This window comes from Bombina bombina, chromosome 3 (assembly GCF_027579735.1).
Source record: "Bombina bombina isolate aBomBom1 chromosome 3, aBomBom1.pri, whole genome shotgun sequence".
NCBI lineage: Eukaryota > Metazoa > Chordata > Amphibia > Anura > Bombinatoridae > Bombina > Bombina bombina.
Window position 1 is genome coordinate 1,256,557,981 of NC_069501.1, and position 25,684 is coordinate 1,256,583,664.

General features: G+C 37.6%; 1 protein-coding gene across 1 annotated transcript in view; it reads right to left on the minus strand.

The window, feature by feature from the left end:
- LOC128652162 (interleukin-1 receptor type 2) overlaps nucleotides 1-25,684 on the minus strand; it is a 90,029-nt gene that overhangs the window by 26,984 nt on the left and 37,361 nt on the right. Inside the window, exon 5 of the mRNA XM_053705105.1 lies at nucleotides 1,606-1,776. Within this exon, the coding sequence (XP_053561080.1) occupies nucleotides 1,606-1,776 (171 nt within the window). The remainder of the gene's footprint in view (nucleotides 1-1,605; nucleotides 1,777-25,684) is intronic.

Consider the following 25,684-nt stretch of genomic DNA (forward strand, 5'->3'; position numbering starts at 1 on the left):
TTATGTGTTATTATGTGTATATACATATATATTTATGTGTTATTATGTGTATATACAGATATATTTATGTGTTATTATGTGTATATAAAGATATATTTATGTATTACTATGTGTATATACATATATAGTTATGTGTAACTATGTGTATATACAGATATCTATACTTGTTAATATGTATATAGACACATAAGTATATACTGTATGTATGTATTCATATACATACAGTATATATTTAATATTGCTGCCATGATTTACCCCCTTCGCTGTGCTACGCTCTGCCATGTCTCACGGCATCAGAAAGAGGCTCTCATTGTAACCTATGTAAGCGCACTCTCGTGAGTGCAAAGCTTCAGTGCAATGCGAACGCAAGGTCACGTCCGCATTGCAACTAACTTTTAATGTGCATTTACATGCGCTGGTATTACTCAGTTGAGCTTAAGTGATATTTTGCGCTAAACTTGTAATCTGGCACTGAATGTCTACTTTCCTAGTGGCTCTTATTGGGCCCCAGGCATAGCTAGAATGAAAGCGATATAATAGTGCAAAAGAAAACGTTCTAATTTGTTGGATAGTTTTATTATTGTATGCTGCCCCCACATAACTTTGTTTTTAACCCCTATAGAGGTGTTAAATACATAGTTAAACTCAGCTGCAGAGCAGCAATGCACTACTGAACACACATGGTGAGCCAGTGACAAGAGGTATACGAGTGAAGCCCCCAATCACCAGCTAGCTCTCAGCAGAGCAGTGCTGTTCCTGAGCCTACCTAGATATGCTTTCAACAAAGGATGCAATAATAATAATCTTTGCAAATGCAAATTGATCTCTGGAAAGAATAAAACAACAACTATTTGGAAAAAAACAAAAAAACAAAACAATGTTTCTATAGCAACCCATGTTGTCATGTTTATGCCCTTAAAGGTAAATAAACACCTTGTAATTTCATTTTCTTCAGTCTTTCAACAGATTAACATATCAGCAGAGTCTGAACTATATTAGAACATATCTATTGTTTTGCATCAACAAAAAAGATCAGATAAAAAACGCAAATAGCGGAATATGTTCTATGTATTTATAAATAGATATTCCTATATATCTCTTTACAAATATATAATCATGTATATATCGGTATAGATATATATTGTACCAAAATACTATCAGATATATATATAGAAATATGTATTTATGAATAAATAGAACATATTCTGTTATTTGAAGAACATTGGATGGGAAATATTCATATTTTCATGTCGGGATGGCGCAAATGAGAATATGAGATTGGGTTTGCGCAAGAGTGGTGTTTTTTCCACTTTTTTTCTCCATTGACTTCTATGGGGAAATACGGGAACCTGCACGTGCACACAATATTCTAACTTCTGATTTTTGTGCTCGTCAGGTTAGCGCGAGACCGAAAACAATTGCTTTCAACTCGAGCCCAATCCGAAAAGCGCAAAAATCTTACTTCTAGCGCAAATAACACTCAAGCGGAAGCATTAATTTGCGATCCACATGTAATCTAACCCAAAGTTTGGAAAAATACATATTTGTAGCCTCCGTTGGTAATGGAAGTTCAGTACATTGCTGACTCTAGACATTGTACTCTACCTGCAGTGCATGTTCGTCCTGTTCCCAGACTCTGTCTGCATCAAAGTGAAGTCTCTGAAGTCCACACCTGAGGGGTCCTGTATCACACAGGTGAATGTTCTGCTGTAGTCTTCTTGCATCATGTGTGAGAAGACCAGCGATTTCTCCGCAATGAAGGATGCATGGTGCGGTCTGTGGCAGAGAAGATAGACTTATACGCGCTATAGAACCATTGCCACAGATACATCCTCCCCATAACTGACTAAAAGGGACATGAAATCAGTCTATTATTTATTTGTCTGTCTATCTATCATCTGTCTGTCTTTCTATTATCTATCATCTTCAGCATTAAATTGCTGTATTTTAGAAGATATGCATAACAATAAATGTTATATTAATTTTAAAAAGTGATTTTTTTTTTAGTAACGTGGCGTTTCAAAGCAGTTCAGAGATTTACTGTTTGAAAAAACATAATTTATGTAAGAACTTACCTGATAAATTCATTTCTTTCATATTGGCAAGAGTCCATGAGCTAGTGACGTATGGGATATACATTCCTACCAGGAGGGGCAAAGTTTCCCAAACCTCAAAATGCCTATAAATACACCGCCCACCACACCCACAATTCAGTTTAATGAATAGCCAAGAAGTGGGGTGATAAAGAAAGGAGCGAAAGCATCAACAAGGAATTGGAATAATTGTGCTTTATACAAAAAAATCATAACCACCACAAAAAGGGTGGGCCTCATGGACTCTTGCCAATATGAAAGAAATGAATTTATCAGGTAAGTTCTTACATAAATTATGTTTTCTTTCATGTAATTGGCAAGAGTCCATGAGCTAGTGACGTATGGGATAGCAAATACCCAAGATGTGGAACTCCACGCAAGAGTCACTAGATAGGGAGGGATAAAAATAAAGAAAGCCAATTCCGCTGAAAAAAGAATCCACAACCCAAATCAAAAAGTTTTAATCTTATAATGAAAAAAACTGAAAATATAAGCAGAAGAATCAAACTGAAACAGCTGCCTGAAGAACTTTTCTACCAAAAACTGCTTCTGAAGAAGAAAAAAACATCAAAATGGTAGAATTTAGTAAAAGTATGCAAAGAAGACCAAGTTGCTGCTTTGCAAATCTGATCAACAGAAGCTTCATTCTTAAAAGCCCAGGAAGTAGAAACTGACCTAGTAGAATGAGCCGTAATCCTCTGAGGCGGGGATTTACCCGACTCTACATAAGCATGATGAATCAAAAGTTTTAACCAAGAAGCCAAAGAAATAGCAGAAGCTTTCTGACCTTTCTTAGGACCAGAAAAGATAACAAATAGACTAGAAGTCTTTCTGAAATCTTTAGTAGCTTCAACATAATATTTCAAAGCTCTTACCACATCCAAAGAATGCAAAGATTTTTACAAAGAATTCTTAGGATTAGGACACAACGAAGGGACAACAGTTTCTCTACTAATGTTGTTGGAATTCACAACCTTAGGTAAAAATTTAAATGAAGTCCGCAAACCCGCCTTATCCTGATGAAAAATCAGAAAAGGAGACTCACAAGAAAGAGCAGATAATTCAGAAACTCTTCTAGCCGAAGAGATAGCCAAAAGAAACAATACTTTCCAAGAAAGTAACTTAATATCCAGAGAATGCATAGGTTCAAACGGAGGAGCCTGTAAACCTCTCAAAAACAAATTAAGACTCCAAGGAGGAGAGATTGACTTAATGACAGGCTTGATACGAACCAAAGCCTGTACAAAACAACGAATGTCAGGAAGATTAGCAATTTTCCTGTGAAACAGAACAGAAAGAGCAGAGATTTGTCCTTTCAAGGAACTTGCAGACAAACCCTTATCCAAACCATCCTGAAGAAACTGTAAAATTCTAGGAATTCTAAAAGAATGCCAAGAAAACTTATGAGAGGAACACCATGAAATGTAAGTCTTCCAAACCCGGTAATAAATCTTTCTAGACACAGATTTACGAGCCTGCAACATAGTATTGATCACTGAGTTAGAGAAACCTCTATGGCTAAGCACTAAGCGTTCAATCTCCATACCTTCAAATTTAATGATTTGAGATCCTGATGGAAAAACGGACCTTGAGATAGAAGGTCTGACCGTAACGAAAGTGGCCAAGGTTGGCAACTGGACATCCGAACAAGATCCGCATGCCAAAACCTGTGTGGCCATGCTGGAGCCACCAGCAGTACAAACGAACGTTCCATTATGATTTTGGAAATCACTCTTGGAAGAAGAACTAGAGGCGGAAAGATATAAGCAGGTTGATAATTCCAAGGAAGTGACAATGCATCCACTGCTTCCGCCTGAGGATCCCTGGATCTGGACAGATACCTGGGAAGTTTCCTGTTTAGATGAGAAGCCATCAGATCTATTTCTGGAAGCCCCCACATCTGAACAATCTGAAGAAACACATCTGGGTGAAGAGACCATTCTCCCGGATGTAAAGTCTGGCGACTGAGATAATCCGCTTCCCAATTGTCTATACCTGGGATATGAACCGCAGAGATTAGACAGGAGCTGGATTCCGCCCATGCAAGTATCCGAGATACTTCTTTCATAGCCTGAGGACTGTGAGTCCCACCTTGATGATTGACATACGCCACGGTTGTGACATTGTCTGTCTGAAAACAAATAAATGATTCTCTATTCAGAAGAGGCCAGAACTGAAGAGCTCTGAAAATCGCATGGAGTTCCAAAATATTGATTGGTAATCTCGCCTCTTGAGATTTCCAAACCCCCTGCGCTGTCAGAGATCCCCAGACAGCTCCCCAACCTGAAAGACTCGCATCTGTTGAAATCACAGTCCAGGTTGGACGAAGAAAAGAGGCCCCTTGAACTATACGATGGTGATCTAACCACCAAGTCAGAGATAGTCGAGTATTGGGATTTAAGGATATCAATTGTGATATCTTTGTATAAGCCCTGCACCAAAGGTTCAGCATAAAAAGCTGAAGAGGTCTCATGTGAAAACGAACAAAGGGGATCGCGTCCGATGCTGCAGTCATGAGACCTAAAACTTCCATGCACATAGCTACTGAAGGGAATGATTGAGACTGAAGGTTCCGACAAGCTGAAACCAATTTCAGACGTCTTTTGTCTGTTAGAGACAAAGTCATGGATACTGAATCTATTTGGAATCCCCAAAAGGTTACCTTTGTCTGAGGAATCAAGAAACTTTTTGGTAAATTGATCCTCCAACCATGTTTTTGAAGAAACAACACAAGTTGATTCGTGTGAGATTCTGCAGAATGTAAAGACTGACCAAGTACCAAGATATCGTCCAAATAAGGAAACACCGCAATACCCCGCTCTCTGATTACAGAGAGAAGGGCACCGAGAACCTTTGAGAAGATCCTTGGAGCTGTTGCAAGGCCAAAAGGAAGAGCAACAAATTGGTAATGCTTGTCTAGAAAAGAGAATCTCAGGAACTGATAGTGATCTGGATGAATTGGAATATGAAGATAAGCATCCTGTAAGTCTATTGTACAGAACAAAAGGCAAAATACTCCTTATAGTCACCATTTTGAATGTTGGTATTCTTACATAACGATTCAAAATTTTTAGATCCAGAACTGGTCTGAAAGAATTCTCTTTCTTTGGTACAATGAACAGATTTGAATAAAACCCCAGACCCCGTTCCAGTTATGGAACTGGCACAATTACCCCAGATGACTCCAGGTCTGAAACACATTTCAGGAAAGCCTGAGCCTTTACTGGGAAATATACTGATTAACCTGAATCATGGCAAATATAAGTATAAAACATATATTTAGAACTTTACATATAAAGTGTCAAACCTTAGCTGAGAGTGTCATAAATAAAATAAGACATACTTACCAAAAGACACTCATCTACATATAGCAGATAGCCAAACCAGTACTGAAACGAGAATCAGCAGAGGTAATGGTATATAAGAGTATATCGTTGATCTGAAAAGGGAGGTAGGAAAAGAATCTCTACGGCCGATAACAGAGAACCTATGAAATAGATCCCCGTTAGGATGACTATAGCATTCAATAGGCAATACTCTCTTCACATCCCTCTGTCATTCACTGCACTCTGAGAGGAACCGGGCTTCAGCCTGCTGAGAAGCGCATATCAACGTAGAAATCTAGCACAAACTTACTTCACCACCTCCATAGGAGGCAAAGTTTGTAAAACTGAATTGTGAGTGTGGTGGGGGGTGTATTTATAGGCATTTTGAGATTTGGGAAACTTTGCCCCTCCTGGTAGGATTGTATATCCCATACGTCACTAGCTCATGGACTCTTGCCAATTACATGAAAGAAACCTCTGTTCTATGTTCATCTTATGGCCATCGCTGTTCCTTCACTGATTTAATCACTACGTAGAAATTTGCAAGGTGACTTGATCATTACCATACTTCAGTATACAGGATGTTCTGCAATTTCCCTGGCAAGTAGAAAAACCAGGCAATGTAGCTGGGTCATTTTTTTACCGCATTTTATGACAGATTTAATTTTGAGTTTAATGTCCTTTTTTGTATTGTAAAATTGCAGTCTCCACAGCCACTCTTTGATTTATATTTAAAAATGTGAACATTTAAAATAGACTCATGACAGCAGAATTTCTTTACAAAAATTAAAAAATAGATAAATAAAATCAGACTGCAACCAAAGTTTAAGTTACACATTTAATTGTCATATAGTTTGAATGTTCTCTTATTATAGAAGTTACTACATAATATCCTCAATCTTTCCTCTTGGCCGGCAAAGCTTAAAATAATAGTCTCCCCTTTACAGAACGTTTGCTTAGAAGAAACAGCCTCTGAGGCCAAGAACAGATGCAGGACCATAGGTTTGCAGGAAAATAAGTTTCTACCGTGTTAATACAACCATACAAGTACACAAATACACTTTTTTATAAGTCTGATTTGATTTCTGTTTTTCTCAAGTGACTGAGAGTCCACGATCCATTACTCCTGGGAATTACATCAGAGGGATGTATATGGGCTATGGTATGTGACTCTCTATTTCACCTCAAGGGAAATTTTGTCACAAACCTTCCATAGTGGTTACAGGGACTTGTCTTTTGCCCCCTCTTATGGATATACAATATACTCCTATACTATAACCTCTGCTAATGTTTCAGTACTGGTTAGGCTGTCTACTTTACTAGTAGATAAGTGTCTGATGGTAAGTATCATATCTTTTATTTATATGACACTCTGTAGCCTTGTTTGGCATTTATAGTTATATATTTATTTGAGATATATATATATATATATATATACTGTATATATAGATATATATCCTTGCGACAGAATCATTACATTTATTTTTTTATTTTAAATAAGTTTTTATTGAGATTCAATTTAAGGCACAGTTACATTCTATATCAAGGCAGTCTGTTCAGAGAAATGTTTTCCCTACATACAATCTCAAACAAGGAACAGATGTATGTCGTGCATAAGTACATTAAACAAGTTCATGCATTATTGAAATGAAACAATCTTTGTGCCAGGTAGACTGTACACCCTCCCAATGTTCTGAGGCCACTCTTGGACCTCTCAATAAAACACTGCAATGTTACAGAGGGTATGCATGGGCACAAGGAGGCCACTCTTGGACCTCTCAATAAAACACTGCAATGTTACAGAGGGTATGCATGGGCACAAGGAGGCCACTCTTGGACCTCTCAATAAAACACTGCAATGTTACAGAGGGTATGCATGGGCACAAGGAGGCCACTCTTGGACCTCTCAATAAAACACTGCAATGTTACAGAGGGTATGCATGGGCACAAGGAGGCCACTCTTGGACCTCTCAATAAAACACTGCAATGTTACAGAGGGTATGCATGGGCACAAGGAGGCCACTCTTGGACCTCTCAATAAAACACTGCAATGTTACAGAGGGTATGCATGGGCACAAGGAGGCCACTCTTGGACCTCTCAATAAAACACTGCAATGTTACAGAGGGTATGCATGGGCACAAGGAGGCCACTCTTGGACCTCTCAATAAAACACTGCAATGTTACAGAGGGTATGCATGGGCACAAGGAGGCCACTCTTGGACCTCAAACAATGAATCTCAATTTTTTTTTCTTTTTAATCCAAAGATCTTAAATGTCTAGATGCTTAAGAAATAAAACAGCGCTGTATGGGTGAGGGGGGTGGGGAGAGGTAAGATCAGTAATGTGAAATTGAGGACGTTTAAAAATATTAAGAGAAAAGGGGGTAAACCCATTGAACTTATTGCAACATTGTGGTATTACCAACAATGACTATAGTACTAATCTTCCTCTTATAGCTGGTATTTGGATAGTACTCAGTTCTTTAGATCAAACTAGGGACTAGCATTGGGTCTCCAAAAATATTTGTAAGCACCAGGAAGGTGTAAAATGTATATTGGATCAATAGTAAAAACAGTACATTATCTAAGTATGAATTAGGTGTCCTATATGAATGGGTCTCAGCTAGATATGTCACTGCTGGATTCTATAGATATTGGGTGGGTCAATAGTCCCAGATAAATTTAGCTGACCTATGTACCGTCACAGATGATATGATGGTAAAGATATGCCCACATAGTAAGAGAGAACGTATTAAACTTATGACATAGGTGGTACCATGTCAGTTTACTTGTAAATCTGTGAGTGGAGGAAGATTAATAGAAGTGCGAGCTACATCTATATATTCTATTGCCCCGGCCATGGAACAGAGGCTAATGTGGGAGGAGTAATGACAGTCGCAAAGTATTATAGAATCTCGCGACTAAAAGTGTAAGCTAGATCATGAAGACAGTCCAGAATTTAGTAAATTTGGACAGCTCTCAACTGCCTTAACTTAAAATTAATTTACCGTAAACTTGAGTATAATGGATGTAAACAGGGGTCTAGGAGTAAAACATGTGTGTTACCCAAATCCACGCTACAGCAATAACGAACAGAGCACTGCGCACCCCTCACGTATAGAGTCTGCAGTTTAACCTGTTCATGTAGCGGCGCTATATAGGAAACTAAAACAGTGCAATATGAAAAGCATAAATAAGTAGTATAAACAGCAAGCAATGTGGAACATGTAGAAACTAGTAACAGTACCAATCCCCAAGTATAACAAATAGAACCATGCATGTCATGTCTCACATCGCTATAATACATATATACAGAAATGCAGATTAAATATGAACAGAGTATCAAGTGTTCATGAGTGAGCTGATGTAAAAACCCCCTATACTCTGTTACTGTCAACGATATCTGTAATGTTTACTTCCTCTGCAGCTAGCCGTATGGGCGCACCAGTGCGCTTAGATAGTATTTGCAGGTCACAGTCCCGGTACACACACTCCTCTCCGCGAGTCGCCAGGGTCAATTAGCAGGTATGAAATGTCCTCCTACCCGACTAAAGCCCTGCCGTGTTGATCCATTTATCTAATCCTCCGGGATCAAAAAGCTGGCTCAGGTTGCCCTCGGGCTTGTCATACTCCGATGCTCCGCGATTCAAGTCTTCTGGAGGTCTGACTGACTGACGAACCACGATGGCCAGATGCCGTGCTGGGAAAGGGACTGTGTCATGATGACATCCAGGCTGTGCATAATTAGATCTCAGCAGGAATAACGTTTGAGGCGCTGCGAGTCCAATCTCCTGGAGAGGAACTTCAGCAGGAAATTTGGTAGGTCTGGGTGATAACTCGTCAGGAGTCAACTTGAACTGGGGGTGGCCCTCATATTGGGAGCTTTTGGCATCTGTTAGGATTATATGGAGGCCAGCTACACTCTCCATGCTTTCGGCTGCAGCCTCTCCACACTCCACCTCCAGGTTCACTGAAACAGCCTCTGACATGGGTCCTACATAGGTGAGTAGCGGGCACTGGTGCACCGAAGCACCACCGCTTCCCTGCTGTAGTGGGGGTGATTCTGTTGGAGCAGGATGGTCTAAAGTACAGCCACTGCTATCATTAGGTTCTCTGCTCAGTGCAACTTCTATTGCGATTAGGTAGCCATCTAACAGGCAGCGTAGTTCCTCAAGAATAGCTGTAGAAGACTCCATAGCAAGCGTGTACAGGAGGTGTCAGACAACGTATTTAGCACTCTGAGTAGTAAGGGCAGTGTGCAATAGGGAGCAGCTTCTTGGAAGATTGCAATTCAAAGGATAAGATGCCCTTTAGAGTGAGAACTGCGCGTTCAAGCACAGCGAGTTTTGGGGACGGAACTGAGGCTTCAAGTTTAGGGGAAGGCCTCACATAGATAGTCCGGTACTGAGGGTGAATAAACCACGCCACAATCTAAAACCCTATATCTCAGATTTAGACGTCGTCAGCCAAGCTTCTCCACTGTGTTAAGCAGGATATCACAAAAGATACTTTGCAGAAATGAGAAATAGCAAAGAAAACTTGAGGAGCTGAAGCTCAGTGCGACCAGTAAGATGGCCGCCGCCCGGAAGTCTCCCCATTACATTTATTTTTATTCCCCTTTAATATTTTTGCACATGTTGTTGTTTTTGTTTTTTCCCCCCTCATTTAACTATTTTTTTATTAAAGTTGTTTGCACAATGTTACATTGACATACAAAGTCGACCAATTGTAGTGTTTTATACAATAGTACGTTTTGAACAACTGTTTATAATTAAGAAGTAAAATAGAGAGAGAAATAAGCAGGAAAACGTACAATACCTTCTGCGTAGGTTTTTAAGTTATAGTGTCTTGCATAACCCAACATTATCAGGAGATATAGACAAGCTATTATTTAGTAGGGTAAGTTAGGTTTCTGTTTGTGTATAATCCTGGTATTTGTTTTTTATATTTAGTGTTTTTGTTCCCAATGTGTCTAAGATAAAGTCTTAGCGTTTTGTAGCGTACAGAGTTTAGTTTGTATTATTTACTGCACATCAGCCTTCAGGTCTAGGCGTGTTGGGATAGTGCACTTGAGTCCTCAGAGCGGAGGTATGCGCTTCCACACAGGATCACAGCAAGGCAGAGAGACGCATGCCAAAGCAGCGAAGCTGGGCCTTACTCACTGATAGCCCTTTAGCCCGGACGCCTCCAAGTATATATTGCGGCATCGACAGCTACCATCATCAATCCCCAGATTCTACTAGCATCAGGTACATAACTAATAGTGAGTCCAGGCTGACCCGCAACCTTCAAAGTCAACTACTATCCCAGCAACTAAGAACTAACAGTCCTGGGAGAGAGCAGTCTCCTTACCTAAGTCTCAACACACAAATTAGCGTGCAACAAACTGAACAACAGGGTGTGGGATAGTTATGATGGAAGTACCGGGAATACCGTAACTCAATGCATTATATTTCTGGACAAATTGGTAGTCCCCTTAATGAGCCATGGCCATCGTTAAAAAATCTACTTGATACCGTTGCGAAAGGGCTCACACCCTAGTATGTCCCTTGTAACATGGGGAGATAGGGAGAGGCCACTAGAATATCGCTTACATGAGGACTCAGAGTCCGAGATTTATTTGATGCCCAGAGACTCTTCAGTCTAACAAACTATTATTTTCAGAGACACTGAGCCTGCGACTCCAACAAAAGACTACAAGGTGTTCATGCCTCTCACCTACAGAACTCAATATCCTTACATGCCTTAAACTTATCAAGTAAAGTAGTTTAAAAAAAAAATGTAATACTCCCTTTGTTTCATACCTATGCTTTTATATAATCATGAATGATGTCTGTCTGCTGTTTAGTTAACTCCAATAAGGGCTGTGTATAACCCATTGTTCGATATCCCCCTTATAGTCAGCAAGCTCCCTAACATATCAGATAGGATAAGAATTCAGATAATACAAGTCATGAATTCATAGGTACAATATAACTATGTCATTAATGTTCAATGCTTACAAATGCTATGATATCTCCACGTAAGCTGACTCTTAACTCTGTTCTTGAAAGAGATAGAGCCACAGTGTTCTATTATAAGAGTTGTACTACCAACACGACAAGTATGTCATTAGCCGAAAGTATTATCTATATAACTGTTAAGCCACTATTAATTCTGCACCCAGAATTAGTACATAGAGTTGAAAGCCAAAATCGGTACCTCACAAAGGCCGAGTCCTAATCATATTGAGCTGTACATCTGAGATACTAGATGCACAATGTATATAGCCTGGAAGTGATTAACTTGACCACAATGACTTTTTTCTCTATTATTGCATACTGTAGATGTGCCACCTGCGGCTGAGATGGCACATCCTTAATCTCTCATTGTGAGATCACCAATACTTATAGCTGCAGACCTGAATGTACAATTTGGATGTATAGTAGATCTATGTATTAATCCTTCCACATCCTTATTCTATACTCAACAAGTTATACCACTTCATCCTAAGGAGCCACAATTAGTTCGCACGCACTTCTAAAGGTTAGCTGGCTAAGGCCAATAAAGATAATTCCTTTTATTTATTTACACATTAACATTCATCTGTGTACCAGCTGGATCCAAAAGAGGTCCAAAAGAGACTATTATTTGTGTTTAAGTTCCTCCTATTCATAATATATACGAGAAATTAGGTCCAAAAGTGCCCTCTTGTACCTTTGGAGGCATACATCATAGTTTATAATATAAAATTGAGGTTAGAACTGTTTATCTTTAGTATTCACAGCTACTTTCTTGTTTTTTTCCCACATGTACTGATAAACTGTAAAACTAGTAAGATTGCCATTATTGTTACATGACACTTACTGACCACTGTATACTTTGCATAACCTCAATAAAAACTTATTAAAGGGACAGTCAAGTCCAAAAAAACCTTTCATGATTTAAATAGGGAATGTAATTTTAAACAACTTTCCAATTTACTTTTATCAGCAATTTTGCTTTGTTCTCTTGGTATTCTTAATTGACAGATAACTCTAGGAGGTTCATTTGCTAATTTCTTAGACCTTGAAGACTGCCTCTAATCTGAATGCATTTTGACCACTAGATGGCATTAGTTCATGTGTTTCATATAGATAACATTGAGCTCATGCACGTGAAGTTACTCGGGAGTGAGCACTGATTGGCTAAAATGCAAGTCTGTTAAAAGAACTGACATAAGGGGGCAGTTTGCAGAGTCTTAGATACAAGATAATTACAGAGGTAAAAAGTGTATTTATATAACTTTGTTGGTTATGCAAAACTGGGGAATGGGTAATAAAGGGATTATCTTTCTTTTAAAACAACAAAAATTCTGGTGTTGACTGTCCCTTTAAAAAAATAATTTACCTTCTACTAGTTTTATGCCTTCAGAGGCTAGGGATAATCCTATTGTAACTTCAGAAGGAGAAGTTTCCTCTGGCGATGAGGAATCTTCTTTAGATGTTCAAACCTCATTCATCCTATTTTTTTATTTCAAGTTGAATATATTCGTTCCCTTGTAAAAGAGGTTTTTCTTGCTTTAGCCGTTTAACCTTTTAGATTGAGTCTATAAAACTGTTGCCTGTTCCAGATGCTGTTTCTTAGGGAATGGTCTAAGCCAGGTACGTCTCTTAATCCTTCTGCAAGGTTTAAAAGTTATACCCCTTACCTGCCACTAATATTGAACTTTGGGAGACTAAAGTAGACAGTCTCCCTCTCTGGCTATGCATACTAATATCCATTTGAAAGACAGTGCTTCTTTTAAGTTAGAATCCTCGCAAAAAAGGGCCTTTCTGCAAGCAGGTTATCTGTTTAGGCCAGCTATCTCTATTGCTGATGTAGCTGCTGCTTCTTCTTACCGTTTAACTAATCTTTCAGAGCAGTTTTCTAATGATTCTTTAACCTAATTCCTTTATTTGTGATGCTGTATTTTACATTATTAAGATTAACGTTAAACCATGTTCTTTCTAGAAGAGCTTTATGGCTTAAGGCATGGTCGGCTGATATGGTGTCTAAATCCAGACTTTTATCTCTTTGTTTTCAGGGAAAGAAATTGTTCGGTTCTGATTTAGATTCTATAGTATCTACTATTACTGTAGGTAAAGGTGCTTTTCTTCCTCAGGACAAACAGTCCAAGGATAAATCTAAAGCCTCTAATAGTTTTTGTTCCTTTCATCAGAACAAGGAACAGAAAGTTGATTCCTCTCCTAGTGCAAATTGGAACATACCTAAGTATGCCAAAAATTCCAGCCATACTTCCAAGTCTGCATGAAAGTGCGGCCCCTTATCCAGAGGCTCTTGTAGGGGGCAGTTTAGGCCTTTTCAGGAAGCTTGGTTTCAGTATGTTCCAGATACCTGGGTTCTGAATATAGTTTCCCAGGGTTATCGGATAGGTTTCAGAACAAGGCCTCCCAGAGAACATTTTTTTTCTGTCCAATGTACCAATGGATCCCTTAAAGGCCCAAGCCTTTATTCAGTTAGTTTCAGATCTTGAAACTATGATAGTGATTGCTCAGTTCCTTTGCAGGGGATGGGATTTTATTTAAATCTCTTCACTGTTCCAAAGAAGGAAGCTACTTTCAGGCCAGTTTTGGATCTGAAAGATCTGAACAAGTTTGTCAGAATTTTTACTTTCAAAATGAAAACTATTCGGACTATTCTGCCTTTTGTTCAGCTGGGTCAGTTTACGTCCAAGATAGATTTAAAGGATATTTTATGTTACAATAAACAGGGAACATTAGCTGTTTCTGAGGTTTTCTTATCTTGACAAGCATTCTCAATTTGTTGCTCTACCATTTGGTCTGGATACAGATCTCAGAATTTTCACAAAGGTTCTGGGTGCCCTATTGTCTGTGATCAGATCTCAGGGTATTGCATTGATTCCCTACCTGGACAATATCTTGGTTCAAACTCCATCTTTTTGGTTAGCGGAATCTCACACCAACAGATTGTTGTTGTTTCTTCAACAGCATGGTTAGAAGATCAATTTTCCAAAGAGTTCTTTGGTGCCTCAGACAAGGGATACTTTTCTGGGGTTTTTAAAATAGATTCAGTCTCCATGAATTTTTCTCTATCAGTTCTGTCACATATGTCCCTGGATGGTATCCGTCCCTTTAATTTCCTCTGCTTCAGCTTACTCCTTGGCCACTAGAGGGCTCATCCTTTTTTGATTACTGGTGGCTTGCACTTGTCTTGCTCCTCTCCTATAAATGGGTTGACCCTTCCCCTATCCAGGTGCTCAGGCATTAAGGATCTGCAAAAAGTATTAAGAGGGATATTGTGATATTAGAGTAATACCACAAATCCCCTATAGGAGGCGCTAATGACTCAGGGCAGAAAATAGTACTGAAATACAATCAAAAAACCCTTTGGTGATACCAAAAATGTAAAAAAACTATAAAACAATATATAGAAAATAAATGGTAAAATCTGTAAAATGTAAAATATAAAACATAAAATATAATGATAGAATAAAAAATATATATATGAGAATACAGACGTATCAATAGGTGAAATGGGAAAGATCCCAACTGAAGTCCAAATAAGTCCAAATAAATGGAAGTAGAAATAGAAGGCAGCTCTCGGTCTTCACCCAAACGATGGTGTATCTTCAAAAAGAGGTTTCACTGCAAGGAAAACAGAAACAGAGGCGCCACATGTGTAGATCAATCAAAACAGACAATATCCAAGTTAGGTGAGATACAGGATACTCACAAACGTGAAGGCACTCTCTTGTGCCTGTAGGAGCGGGCTGGTATTTAAACAGCAAACCAGCTAGCTGTACCAAGGGATCCCCGTCAGGATATCCTCGCAACAGTAATCCTTCACTAGATTGATTCCAGCAAAAAGGAAAAAATGTTCAGAGGGGAGGAAGGCTAAACAGCCTTATGGTTACTGGCAAGGGAAATGCCACACGAACACCAAATTTGTTAAAAAGTATCAAGTATTTTATTTTACAAAAGATAAAAAATACCATCAATAACAAATTACAGCTTGGTGTATTTAATGGCAAATCTCCTTGTATATAGAGATAATAGCGACGCGTTTCTCAGGGAAGACCCTGTTTCATCAGGCTTGTATACTCTAGAACCATTTAAAACCCCTTTATATAGGGATCAGTAACCATATGTTTGCAATAAACCCTCCCCTTCCTTGACATAAACCAATGAAACCTTTTCTTTCCGAAAGCTTCCACTTGTTGCCTTAATTAGAAGTTTATAATAGTTTTTCCTTTAGTATTATGTCCACTTGATCAGTAATCTGTGAGCCCATATCCTAATGTGGTTATGTGTGATGTTAGATCTAGATCGTAATGTGTCGATTGTGAGATAATTAAAAGTGTATGAATGTAAACATACTTCATCGGTGATCGTTTTTTGACCAATTAAAAGCCTGCTTTAGGAGGCTTGTACAATTTGAAACACCTAATTGGTTCATGTGCTCTTAGTTTGATGACTACAATTACCATCATACCTCTCTACCGGAACTATAAGGAAATAGAATTTGCCTAATTGTGAATTGTTCTCTGACCGTCTAATTTCAGTGACTACAAGTACCATAATGCTTCTCTAGTCTCTACCGGAAGTGCCCGGATAGTGTGTCTGCGTGACTGTTATTTTGTAGTCTTTTTCGTCTAAGTGGGGGCTTGTACTTAATAATCCATTCGATTGGTTGGTGTCACATTCCCACTTTAACTGCAGTTTGACTCTGATGGACTACAACTCCCATCATGCTTCTCTGTGTCCAATAGAAACCGCTATCTGGTGTCTAATGGGCATCCACTTGGAGTCTCCCTATACAGGCGCATTTGGTTCACTCGCAATGGTTTTGCAGATGTACCCATTGCGCTCCTAAGTGTAATGGTGGGGGCAGAATTACATACTCTAAATTATGAATAACATGTTAATGAATAATATGATTGCTCTAAAACAATTTGCTCCATTGCTTATAATACTCGATCTTTAATTAGGTCAATGTGATAGCACAATAACAAATGTAAAGTGCTGTAAATAAACTTTGCTGAATACACTCTATATACTTTAACTATGAGATTAAAAACGTGTACCGATTTAAACATAAAAATATAATGTCAGTGCATATAAATTTATAGTTAAAGTGACTCAACCTTTTGCACCTAATGTATATATTTTTCTAACTAATAAAAAATGTTGGTGCACCTTAATCTAAATTATATGTATTATTTTATACCATATATTAGTCATCAGCCTTATGACAATGGTAATATTAATGAAGATAAAGATTATGCTAAGTGTGGTGTTCAATATTATGCTGAATGTGTATGAGTGGTCCTATTATTACCACTGGTGGCTGTCAAAACCTAAGTGCGTGTATATATGTGTAATTTTCAAACATAGTGAAAATGATTGTGATAGTGAATTCCTAATAGTGTTTAAAGCTACCACTTAATACCACTTATAATGATGATGAAGTGTTGATGTCACCTATACTGCTGTGTCTATGATTATTTATCATGTGTATGATGGTGTGATAAATTATTATCCCAATTGGATGTAACTAGGCAGCAAGTGAGCTCGGAAAGTAAAGTATACCAAGAATTCCCACTGTTTAACACAGTGAAAAAAGGAAATATAAAGGACATCACCAAATCAGTGAATGATACCGTGTTAAACATACAAATCTTAAAAAAAAAAAAAATTTGTTAACAGAGCCCATAATAATTATAACCATAGTATACTAATAACTTCAGAAATTGACATATTATGAAATAGCTTAAGAAAACGCAGCAGAGTCTATGACTTCATTGAGGCCAGTTGGAAATAAACTATTGAATTTAAAGATCCAATATGTTTCTCTTTGTCTCAACTTACTGAACCTATTGTACAGATTACTTTTAGGAATACATTCTATTGGGGTGATTTTAAATGGACATTTACCAGATATAGATTTTTGACAGGTGTGACAGGATACGCTATGTTTAGATGATTTTACCTTAATGTTTCTTAAGTGTTCACTCCACCGAGTTCTGACCTTCCTACAGGTCCTGCCTATATATTGTATCCCACATTCGCATGTGAGTACATAGATAACAAAATTAGAGTCAAAAGTCATTTTGTTTTTGATGGAAAAAGTCTCCCCGGTGTTATGTGAAACAATCTCAGTGGAACCTTGCGTGATGTGGTCACACATAAAACAAAGTTTCTTTCCACATCTAAAAGCTCCTATCCTATTAAAGATGTCATTACCTTTCTTTCTTGTTCCTCTAGACTTATTCACCATATTCCTTTTTGACATAACAACCTTACTAGGAGCTAGTTTCTGTTTATATGTAGGTGCTCTTTTAAAAACTAATTTTGGTTGTAGTGGTAAAGTTTTATTTAAAATCGGATCTTTAAGGAGGATAGGCCAATGTTTTTTTAGAACTTTGTTAATGATTCTGTGGTTAGAATTATACTGTGTGACAAATAGTGGTTGTTTGTTAAATGTAGTTTCTTTCTGGCTATTATGTTGATCTGAGGTAGTGACTGTTGATAGCAAAAGTTCCCTATCAAGGTCCCTGGCTCTCTGTTGGCCCGAATTAATTAATTCAGAGGGATACCCTTTTTCTAGGAATCTGGATGTGAGTATGCTTGCTTGTTTATTATATTGTTCTACTGTGCTGCAGTTCCTGCGTAGACGACAGAACTGACTATACGGAATATTTGTTTTCCATCTTGTTAGATGGTTGCTTTGGAAATGTAAAAAATTATTACAGTCCACTTTTTTAAAAAAAGTGGATGTTGATATATTACCTATTGCATCCCATGATAGTGTCACATCTAAAAATTCAATATTGTTTTTTTGTATATTATGTGTAAAACTGATACCCATACTGTTCCTATTAAGATGTGCAACAAAGTCAAGAGCCTCAGGTACTGAACCATCAAAAATAAATATTAGATCATCTATGTAACGGCCATAGAACACCAGATTGCCCCTCCATCGCGAGTTGTAGATATATAGATCCTCAAATTGACCCATAAAAAGGTTTGCGAAACTGGGGGCAAATCTGGTGCCCATGGCCGTTCCTTTGATCTGTAAATAAAAAGTGTCCAAAAACTGAAAATAATTGTGTTTCAGAATAAAATTAATAAGTGATAGCAAATAATCCTGTTGTTGTTCAGGCATGAAGAAGTCTCTATTCAAATACATCTGTGTGGAGGATATCCCTAGATTATGAGATATATTAGAATAAAGGGACCCCACATCACATGATAGCCACAGATAGTTCCCCTTGTTTTTAATGTCGGATATTTTGTTCAGGAGGTCTCTTGTATCTTTGATGTAAGAAGGGAGATTTATGACATATCTCTGGAGATAGATATCTATGTACTCCGATAGTTTATCAGTTATGCTATTCATGCCCGCTATGATGGGTCTACCTGGCGGGATTCTTTCGTTTTTGTGGAGTTTAGGCAGATGGTAATAATACGGTGTGCTGGGGTGGTCAGGTGTGAGATATCTTTTCTCTTTTTTTGTGAGGATATTCTCCATAAGACCTTGTTCTAATAAAAGATTTAGTTTCTTTGTATAATCTGTAGTGGGATCGAAAGACAATTTAGTGTAGTAATTAGTGTCATCTAGGATCCGTCGGGCCTCTTTAATGTAATCAGAATAGTTCTGTAAAACTATGCCACCACCCTTGTCTGCCTGACGGATGACCAGATTTTTGTCATCCGTCAGGCTTCTAAGGGCCCTGGCTTCATTAGGCCATGTACGCTTTTTGCCTATAATTCTATTGGGCATAGACTCAAAGTCTTCTAAGACTAGTTGTTGGTATAGGTCTATATAGGACACTTCCTCTTTAGGCGGGTGAAAAGTTGACAGAGGTGCCAGAGAAGTATGAATTACTCCTTCGAACAGCTCTTCTGTTAATTGGCTAGGCTCATATGTTAATATGGAGGTGGAGTTTCTTGTTTGTTGTGTATCTAATAGTATCGGGGCCCCTTCAATGTTGTGTTTTCTCATAGCTTTGACAGCAAAGTACCTTTGTAACGCTAGTTTGCGAGTATATTTGTTGAGGTCAACAAATAATTCAAATATATTGTGAGAATTCGGAGGGCAGTAAGACAATCCCCTTCCCAACACCCTGATTTCATCGTCAGTGAGGGAATGTGAGGAGAGGTTAAAAATCCCTTTCTTTAATTTCTGAAGTCTTTCTTTTTGGTAGGTTTTCCCTCTCCCTCTCCTTCCCCGTTTGGGTAAGGTCTTTTCTTTTGATTGGTTGAGGGATTGGGTTTCCTCCATAGGGGTGCCAGATTGGGGGTCCCTAAAAAAACCTCAGATGAAGTTGATGGAATATTATCCATTCTATGTGTAGTAGACCTATCTACCCTAGGGTGGTCAAAGGTATTGTCTTGTACTGAATTCAGAGCTTGAAACCTATTTGAGACTGGAATATGGTTAGGGTTGTTATATTCATGGTGTTCTACCATTCCTCTGTAGTCTCTGTCTGAATATGTAAATCTGTGGGAATTATCCCCATTGGCTTGATGTTGGTTCTCACGCGGAAAAAATGTGTTATTATGTGGATAGTTGTTATTGTGATTGATATGTTGAATTGTATTCCTTCCTGAAGTATCCTTATTATGGTAGTTGTGTTTATTTTTATTTCTGTTCCTATTCTGTCGTTTGTGATTCTGTACTACAGTCCAATCACTATTTGTATTGGTTTTAGTTCTATTATAAGTGTATACTTCACCTTTATTATAATCATCCTCATCTCTCTTTAGTTTTGAATTTTTGTTAGTAATAATCTCTGTCTGAAAATCATCAACTGATTTGATGGTCTGATTATTAAGTTTAAGGTATTCTGGATGTTCTTTGAACTTTTCTAATTCCTTTTGTGTAGAATCTATCTCTATCCCAATCTCATCTACCAAATGTTGTCTGTGAGAGATGAGCAAGTCAATAAGATTAAATGAACATTCATCTAAAATATTATACCATTTTGTCAGTAGTTCTGGGTTATTCTTAAAAGAACAATTCTTAAAAACATGTAAACCTCTAGGGATCTGTTTCTTTTCTTTGTATTTTTTCAAACACTCTAGATCCCACCAATGCCTATTCTCATTTTTCAGTAAATCTTCCAATTTAGAGAAAAGGCTTTCTATACTAGCATTGATGGCAGGGTCTATGATAGTTTGTATACAACCCTCATTATTAGTGGAATTTTGTCTCCTTAGTGCTCTTTCAGAGGAGGATAACATAGTAAAAAAGCAGCTCTCCTATCAAACCAAACCGGTACTTGACTGCAAAAAGTATTAAGAGGGATATTGTGATATTAGAGTAATACCACAAATCCCCTATAGGAGGCGCTAATGACTCAGGGCAGAAAATAGTACTGAAATACAATCAAAAAACCCTTTGGTGATACCAAAAATGTAAAAAAACTATAAAACAATATATAGAAAATAAATGGTAAAATCTGTAAAATGTAAAATATAAAACATAAAATATAATGATAGAATAAAAAATATATATATGAGAATACAGACGTATCAATAGGTGAAATGGGAAAGATCCCAACTGAAGTCCAAATAAGTCCAAATAAATGGAAGTAGAAATAGAAGGCAGCTCTCGGTCTTCACCCAAACGATGGTGTATCTTCAAAAAGAGGTTTCACTGCAAGGAAAACAGAAACAGAGGCGCCACATGTGTAGATCAATCAAAACAGACAATATCCAAGTTAGGTGAGATACAGGATACTCACAAACGTGAAGGCACTCTCTTGTGCCTGTAGGAGCGGGCTGGTATTTAAACAGCAAACCAGCTAGCTGTACCAAGGGATCCCCGTCAGGATATCCTCGCAACAGTAATCCTTCACTAGATTGATTCCAGCAAAAAGGAAAAAATGTTCAGAGGGGAGGAAGGCTAAACAGCCTTATGGTTACTGGCAAGGGAAATGCCACACGAACACCAAATTTGTTAAAAAGTATCAAGTATTTTATTTTACAAAAGATAAAAAATACCATCAATAACAAATTACAGCTTGGTGTATTTAATGGCAAATCTCCTTGTATATAGAGATAATAGCGACGCGTTTCTCAGGGAAGACCCTGTTTCATCAGGCTTGTATACTCTAGAACCATTTAAAACCCCTTTATATAGGGATCAGTAACCATATGTTTGCAATAAACCCTCCCCTTCCTTGACATAAACCAATGAAACCTTTTCTTTCCGAAAGCTTCCACTTGTTGCCTTAATTAGAAGTTTATAATAGTTTTTCCTTTAGTATTATGTCCACTTGATCAGTAATCTGTGAGCCCATATCCTAATGTGGTTATGTGTGATGTTAGATCTAGATCGTAATGTGTCGATTGTGAGATAATTAAAAGTGTATGAATGTAAACATACTTCATCGGTGATCGTTTTTTGACCAATTAAAAGCCTGCTTTAGGAGGCTTGTACAATTTGAAACACCTAATTGGTTCATGTGCTCTTAGTTTGATGACTACAATTACCATCATACCTCTCTACCGGAACTATAAGGAAATAGAATTTGCCTAATTGTGAATTGTTCTCTGACCGTCTAATTTCAGTGACTACAAGTACCATAATGCTTCTCTAGTCTCTACCGGAAGTGCCCGGATAGTGTGTCTGCGTGACTGTTATTTTGTAGTCTTTTTCGTCTAAGTGGGGGCTTGTACTTAATAATCCATTCGATTGGTTGGTGTCACATTCCCACTTTAACTGCAGTTTGACTCTGATGGACTACAACTCCCATCATGCTTCTCTGTGTCCAATAGAAACCGCTATCTGGTGTCTAATGGGCATCCACTTGGAGTCTCCCTATACAGGCGCATTTGGTTCACTCGCAATGGTTTTGCAGATGTACCCATTGCGCTCCTAAGTGTAATGGTGGGGGCAGAATTACATACTCTAAATTATGAATAACATGTTAATGAATAATATGATTGCTCTAAAACAATTTGCTCCATTGCTTATAATACTCGATCTTTAATTAGGTCAATGTGATAGCACAATAACAAATGTAAAGTGCTGTAAATAAACTTTGCTGAATACACTCTATATACTTTAACTATGAGATTAAAAACGTGTACCGATTTAAACATAAAAATATAATGTCAGTGCATATAAATTTATAGTTAAAGTGACTCAACCTTTTGCACCTAATGTATATATTTTTCTAACTAATAAAAAATGTTGGTGCACCTTAATCTAAATTATATGTATTATTTTATACCATATATTAGTCATCAGCCTTATGACAATGGTAATATTAATGAAGATAAAGATTATGCTAAGTGTGGTGTTCAATATTATGCTGAATGTGTATGAGTGGTCCTATTATTACCACTGGTGGCTGTCAAAACCTAAGTGCGTGTATATATGTGTAATTTTCAAACATAGTGAAAATGATTGTGATAGTGAATTCCTAATAGTGTTTAAAGCTACCACTTAATACCACTTATAATGATGATGAAGTGTTGATGTCACCTATACTGCTGTGTCTATGATTATTTATCATGTGTATGATGGTGTGATAAATTATTATCCCAATTGGATGTAACTAGGCAGCAAGTGAGCTCGGAAAGTAAAGTATACCAAGAATTCCCACTGTTTAACACAGTGAAAAAAGGAAATATAAAGGACATCACCAAATCAGTGAATGATACCGTGTTAAACATACAAATCTTAAAAAAAAAAAAAATTTGTTAACAGAGCCCATAATAATTATAACCATAGTATACTAATAACTTCAGAAATTGACATATTATGAAATAGCTTAAGAAAACGCAGCAGAGTCTATGACTTCATTGAGGCCAGTTGGAAATAAACTATTGAATTTAAAGATCCAATATGTTTCTCTTTGTCTCAACTTACTGAACCTATTGTACAGATTACTTTTAGGAATACATTCTATTGGGGTGATTTTAAATGGACATTTACCAGATATAGATTTTTGACAGGTGTGACGGGATACGCTATGTTTAGATGATTTTACCTTAATGTTTCTTAAGTGTTCACTCCACCGAGTTCTGACCTTCCTACAGGTCCTGCCTATATATTGTATCCCACATTCGCATGTGAGTACATAGATAACAAAATTAGAGTCACAAGTCATTTTGTTTTTGATGGAAAAAGTCTCCCCGGTGTTATGTGAAACAATCTCAGTGGAACCTTGCGTGATGTGGTCACACATAAAACAAAGTTTCTTTCCACATCTAAAAGCTCCTATCCTATTAAAGATGTCATTACCTTTCTTTCTTGTTCCTCTAGACTTATTCACCATATTCCTTTTTGACATAACAACCTTACTAGGAGCTAGTTTCTGTTTATATGTAGGTGCTCTTTTAAAAACTAATTTTGGTTGTAGTGGTAAAGTTTTATTTAAAATCGGATCTTTAAGGAGGATAGGCCAATGTTTTTTTAGAACTTTGTTAATGATTCTGTGGTTAGAATTATACTGTGTGACAAATAGTGGTTGTTTGTTAAATGTAGTTTCTTTCTGGCTATTATGTTGATCTGAGGTAGTGACTGTTGATAGCAAAAGTTCCCTATCAAGGTCCCTGGCTCTCTGTTGGCCCGAATTAATTAATTCAGAGGGATACCCTTTTTCTAGGAATCTGGATGTGAGTATGCTTGCTTGTTTATTATATTGTTCTACTGTGCTGCAGTTCCTGCGTAGACGACAGAACTGACTATACGGAATATTTGTTTTCCATCTTGTTAGATGGTTGCTTTGGAAATGTAAAAAATTATTACAGTCCACTTTTTTAAAAAAAGTGGATGTTGATATATTACCTATTGCATCCCATGATAGTGTCACATCTAAAAATTCAATATTGTTTTTTTGTATATTATGTGTAAAACTGATACCCATACTGTTCCTATTAAGATGTGCAACAAAGTCAAGAGCCTCAGGTACTGAACCATCAAAAATAAATATTAGATCATCTATGTAACGGCCATAGAACACCAGATTGCCCCTCCATCGCGAGTTGTAGATATATAGATCCTCAAATTGACCCATAAAAAGGTTTGCGAAACTGGGGGCAAATCTGGTGCCCATGGCCGTTCCTTTGATCTGTAAATAAAAAGTGTCCAAAAACTGAAAATAATTGTGTTTCAGAATAAAATTAATAAGTGATAGCAAATAATCCTGTTGTTGTTCAGGCATGAAGAAGTCTCTATTCAAATACATCTGTGTGGAGGATATCCCTAGATTATGAGATATATTAGAATAAAGGGACCCCACATCACATGATAGCCACAGATAGTTCCCCTTGTTTTTAATGTCGGATATTTTGTTCAGGAGGTCTCTTGTATCTTTGATGTAAGAAGGGAGATTTATGACATATCTCTGGAGATAGATATCTATGTACTCCGATAGTTTATCAGTTATGCTATTCATGCCCGCTATGATGGGTCTACCTGGCGGGATTCTTTCGTTTTTGTGGAGTTTAGGCAGATGGTAATAATACGGTGTGCTGGGGTGGTCAGGTGTGAGATATCTTTTCTCTTTTTTTGTGAGGATATTCTCCATAAGACCTTGTTCTAATAAAAGATTTAGTTTCTTTGTATAATCTGTAGTGGGATCGAAAGACAATTTAGTGTAGTAATTAGTGTCATCTAGGATCCGTCGGGCCTCTTTAATGTAATCAGAATAGTTCTGTAAAACTATGCCACCACCCTTGTCTGCCTGACGGATGACCAGATTTTTGTCATCCGTCAGGCTTCTAAGGGCCCTGGCTTCATTAGGCCATGTACGCTTTTTGCCTATAATTCTATTGGGCATAGACTCAAAGTCTTCTAAGACTAGTTGTTGGTATAGGTCTATATAGGACACTTCCTCTTTAGGCGGGTGAAAAGTTGACAGAGGTGCCAGAGAAGTATGAATTACTCCTTCGAACAGCTCTTCTGTTAATTGGCTAGGCTCATATGTTAATATAGAAAAAGGGTATCCCTCTGAATTAATTAATTCGGGCCAACAGAGAGCCAGGGACCTTGATAGGGAACTTTTGCTATCAACAGTCACTACCTCAGATCAACATAATAGCCAGAAAGAAACTACATTTAACAAACAACCACTATTTGTCACACAGTATAATTCTAACCACAGAATCATTAACAAAGTTCTAAAAAAACATTGGCCTATCCTCCTTAAAGATCCGATTTTAAATAAAACTTTACCACTACAACCAAAATTAGTTTTTAAAAGAGCACCTACATATAAACAGAAACTAGCTCCTAGTAAGGTTGTTATGTCAAAAAGGAATATGG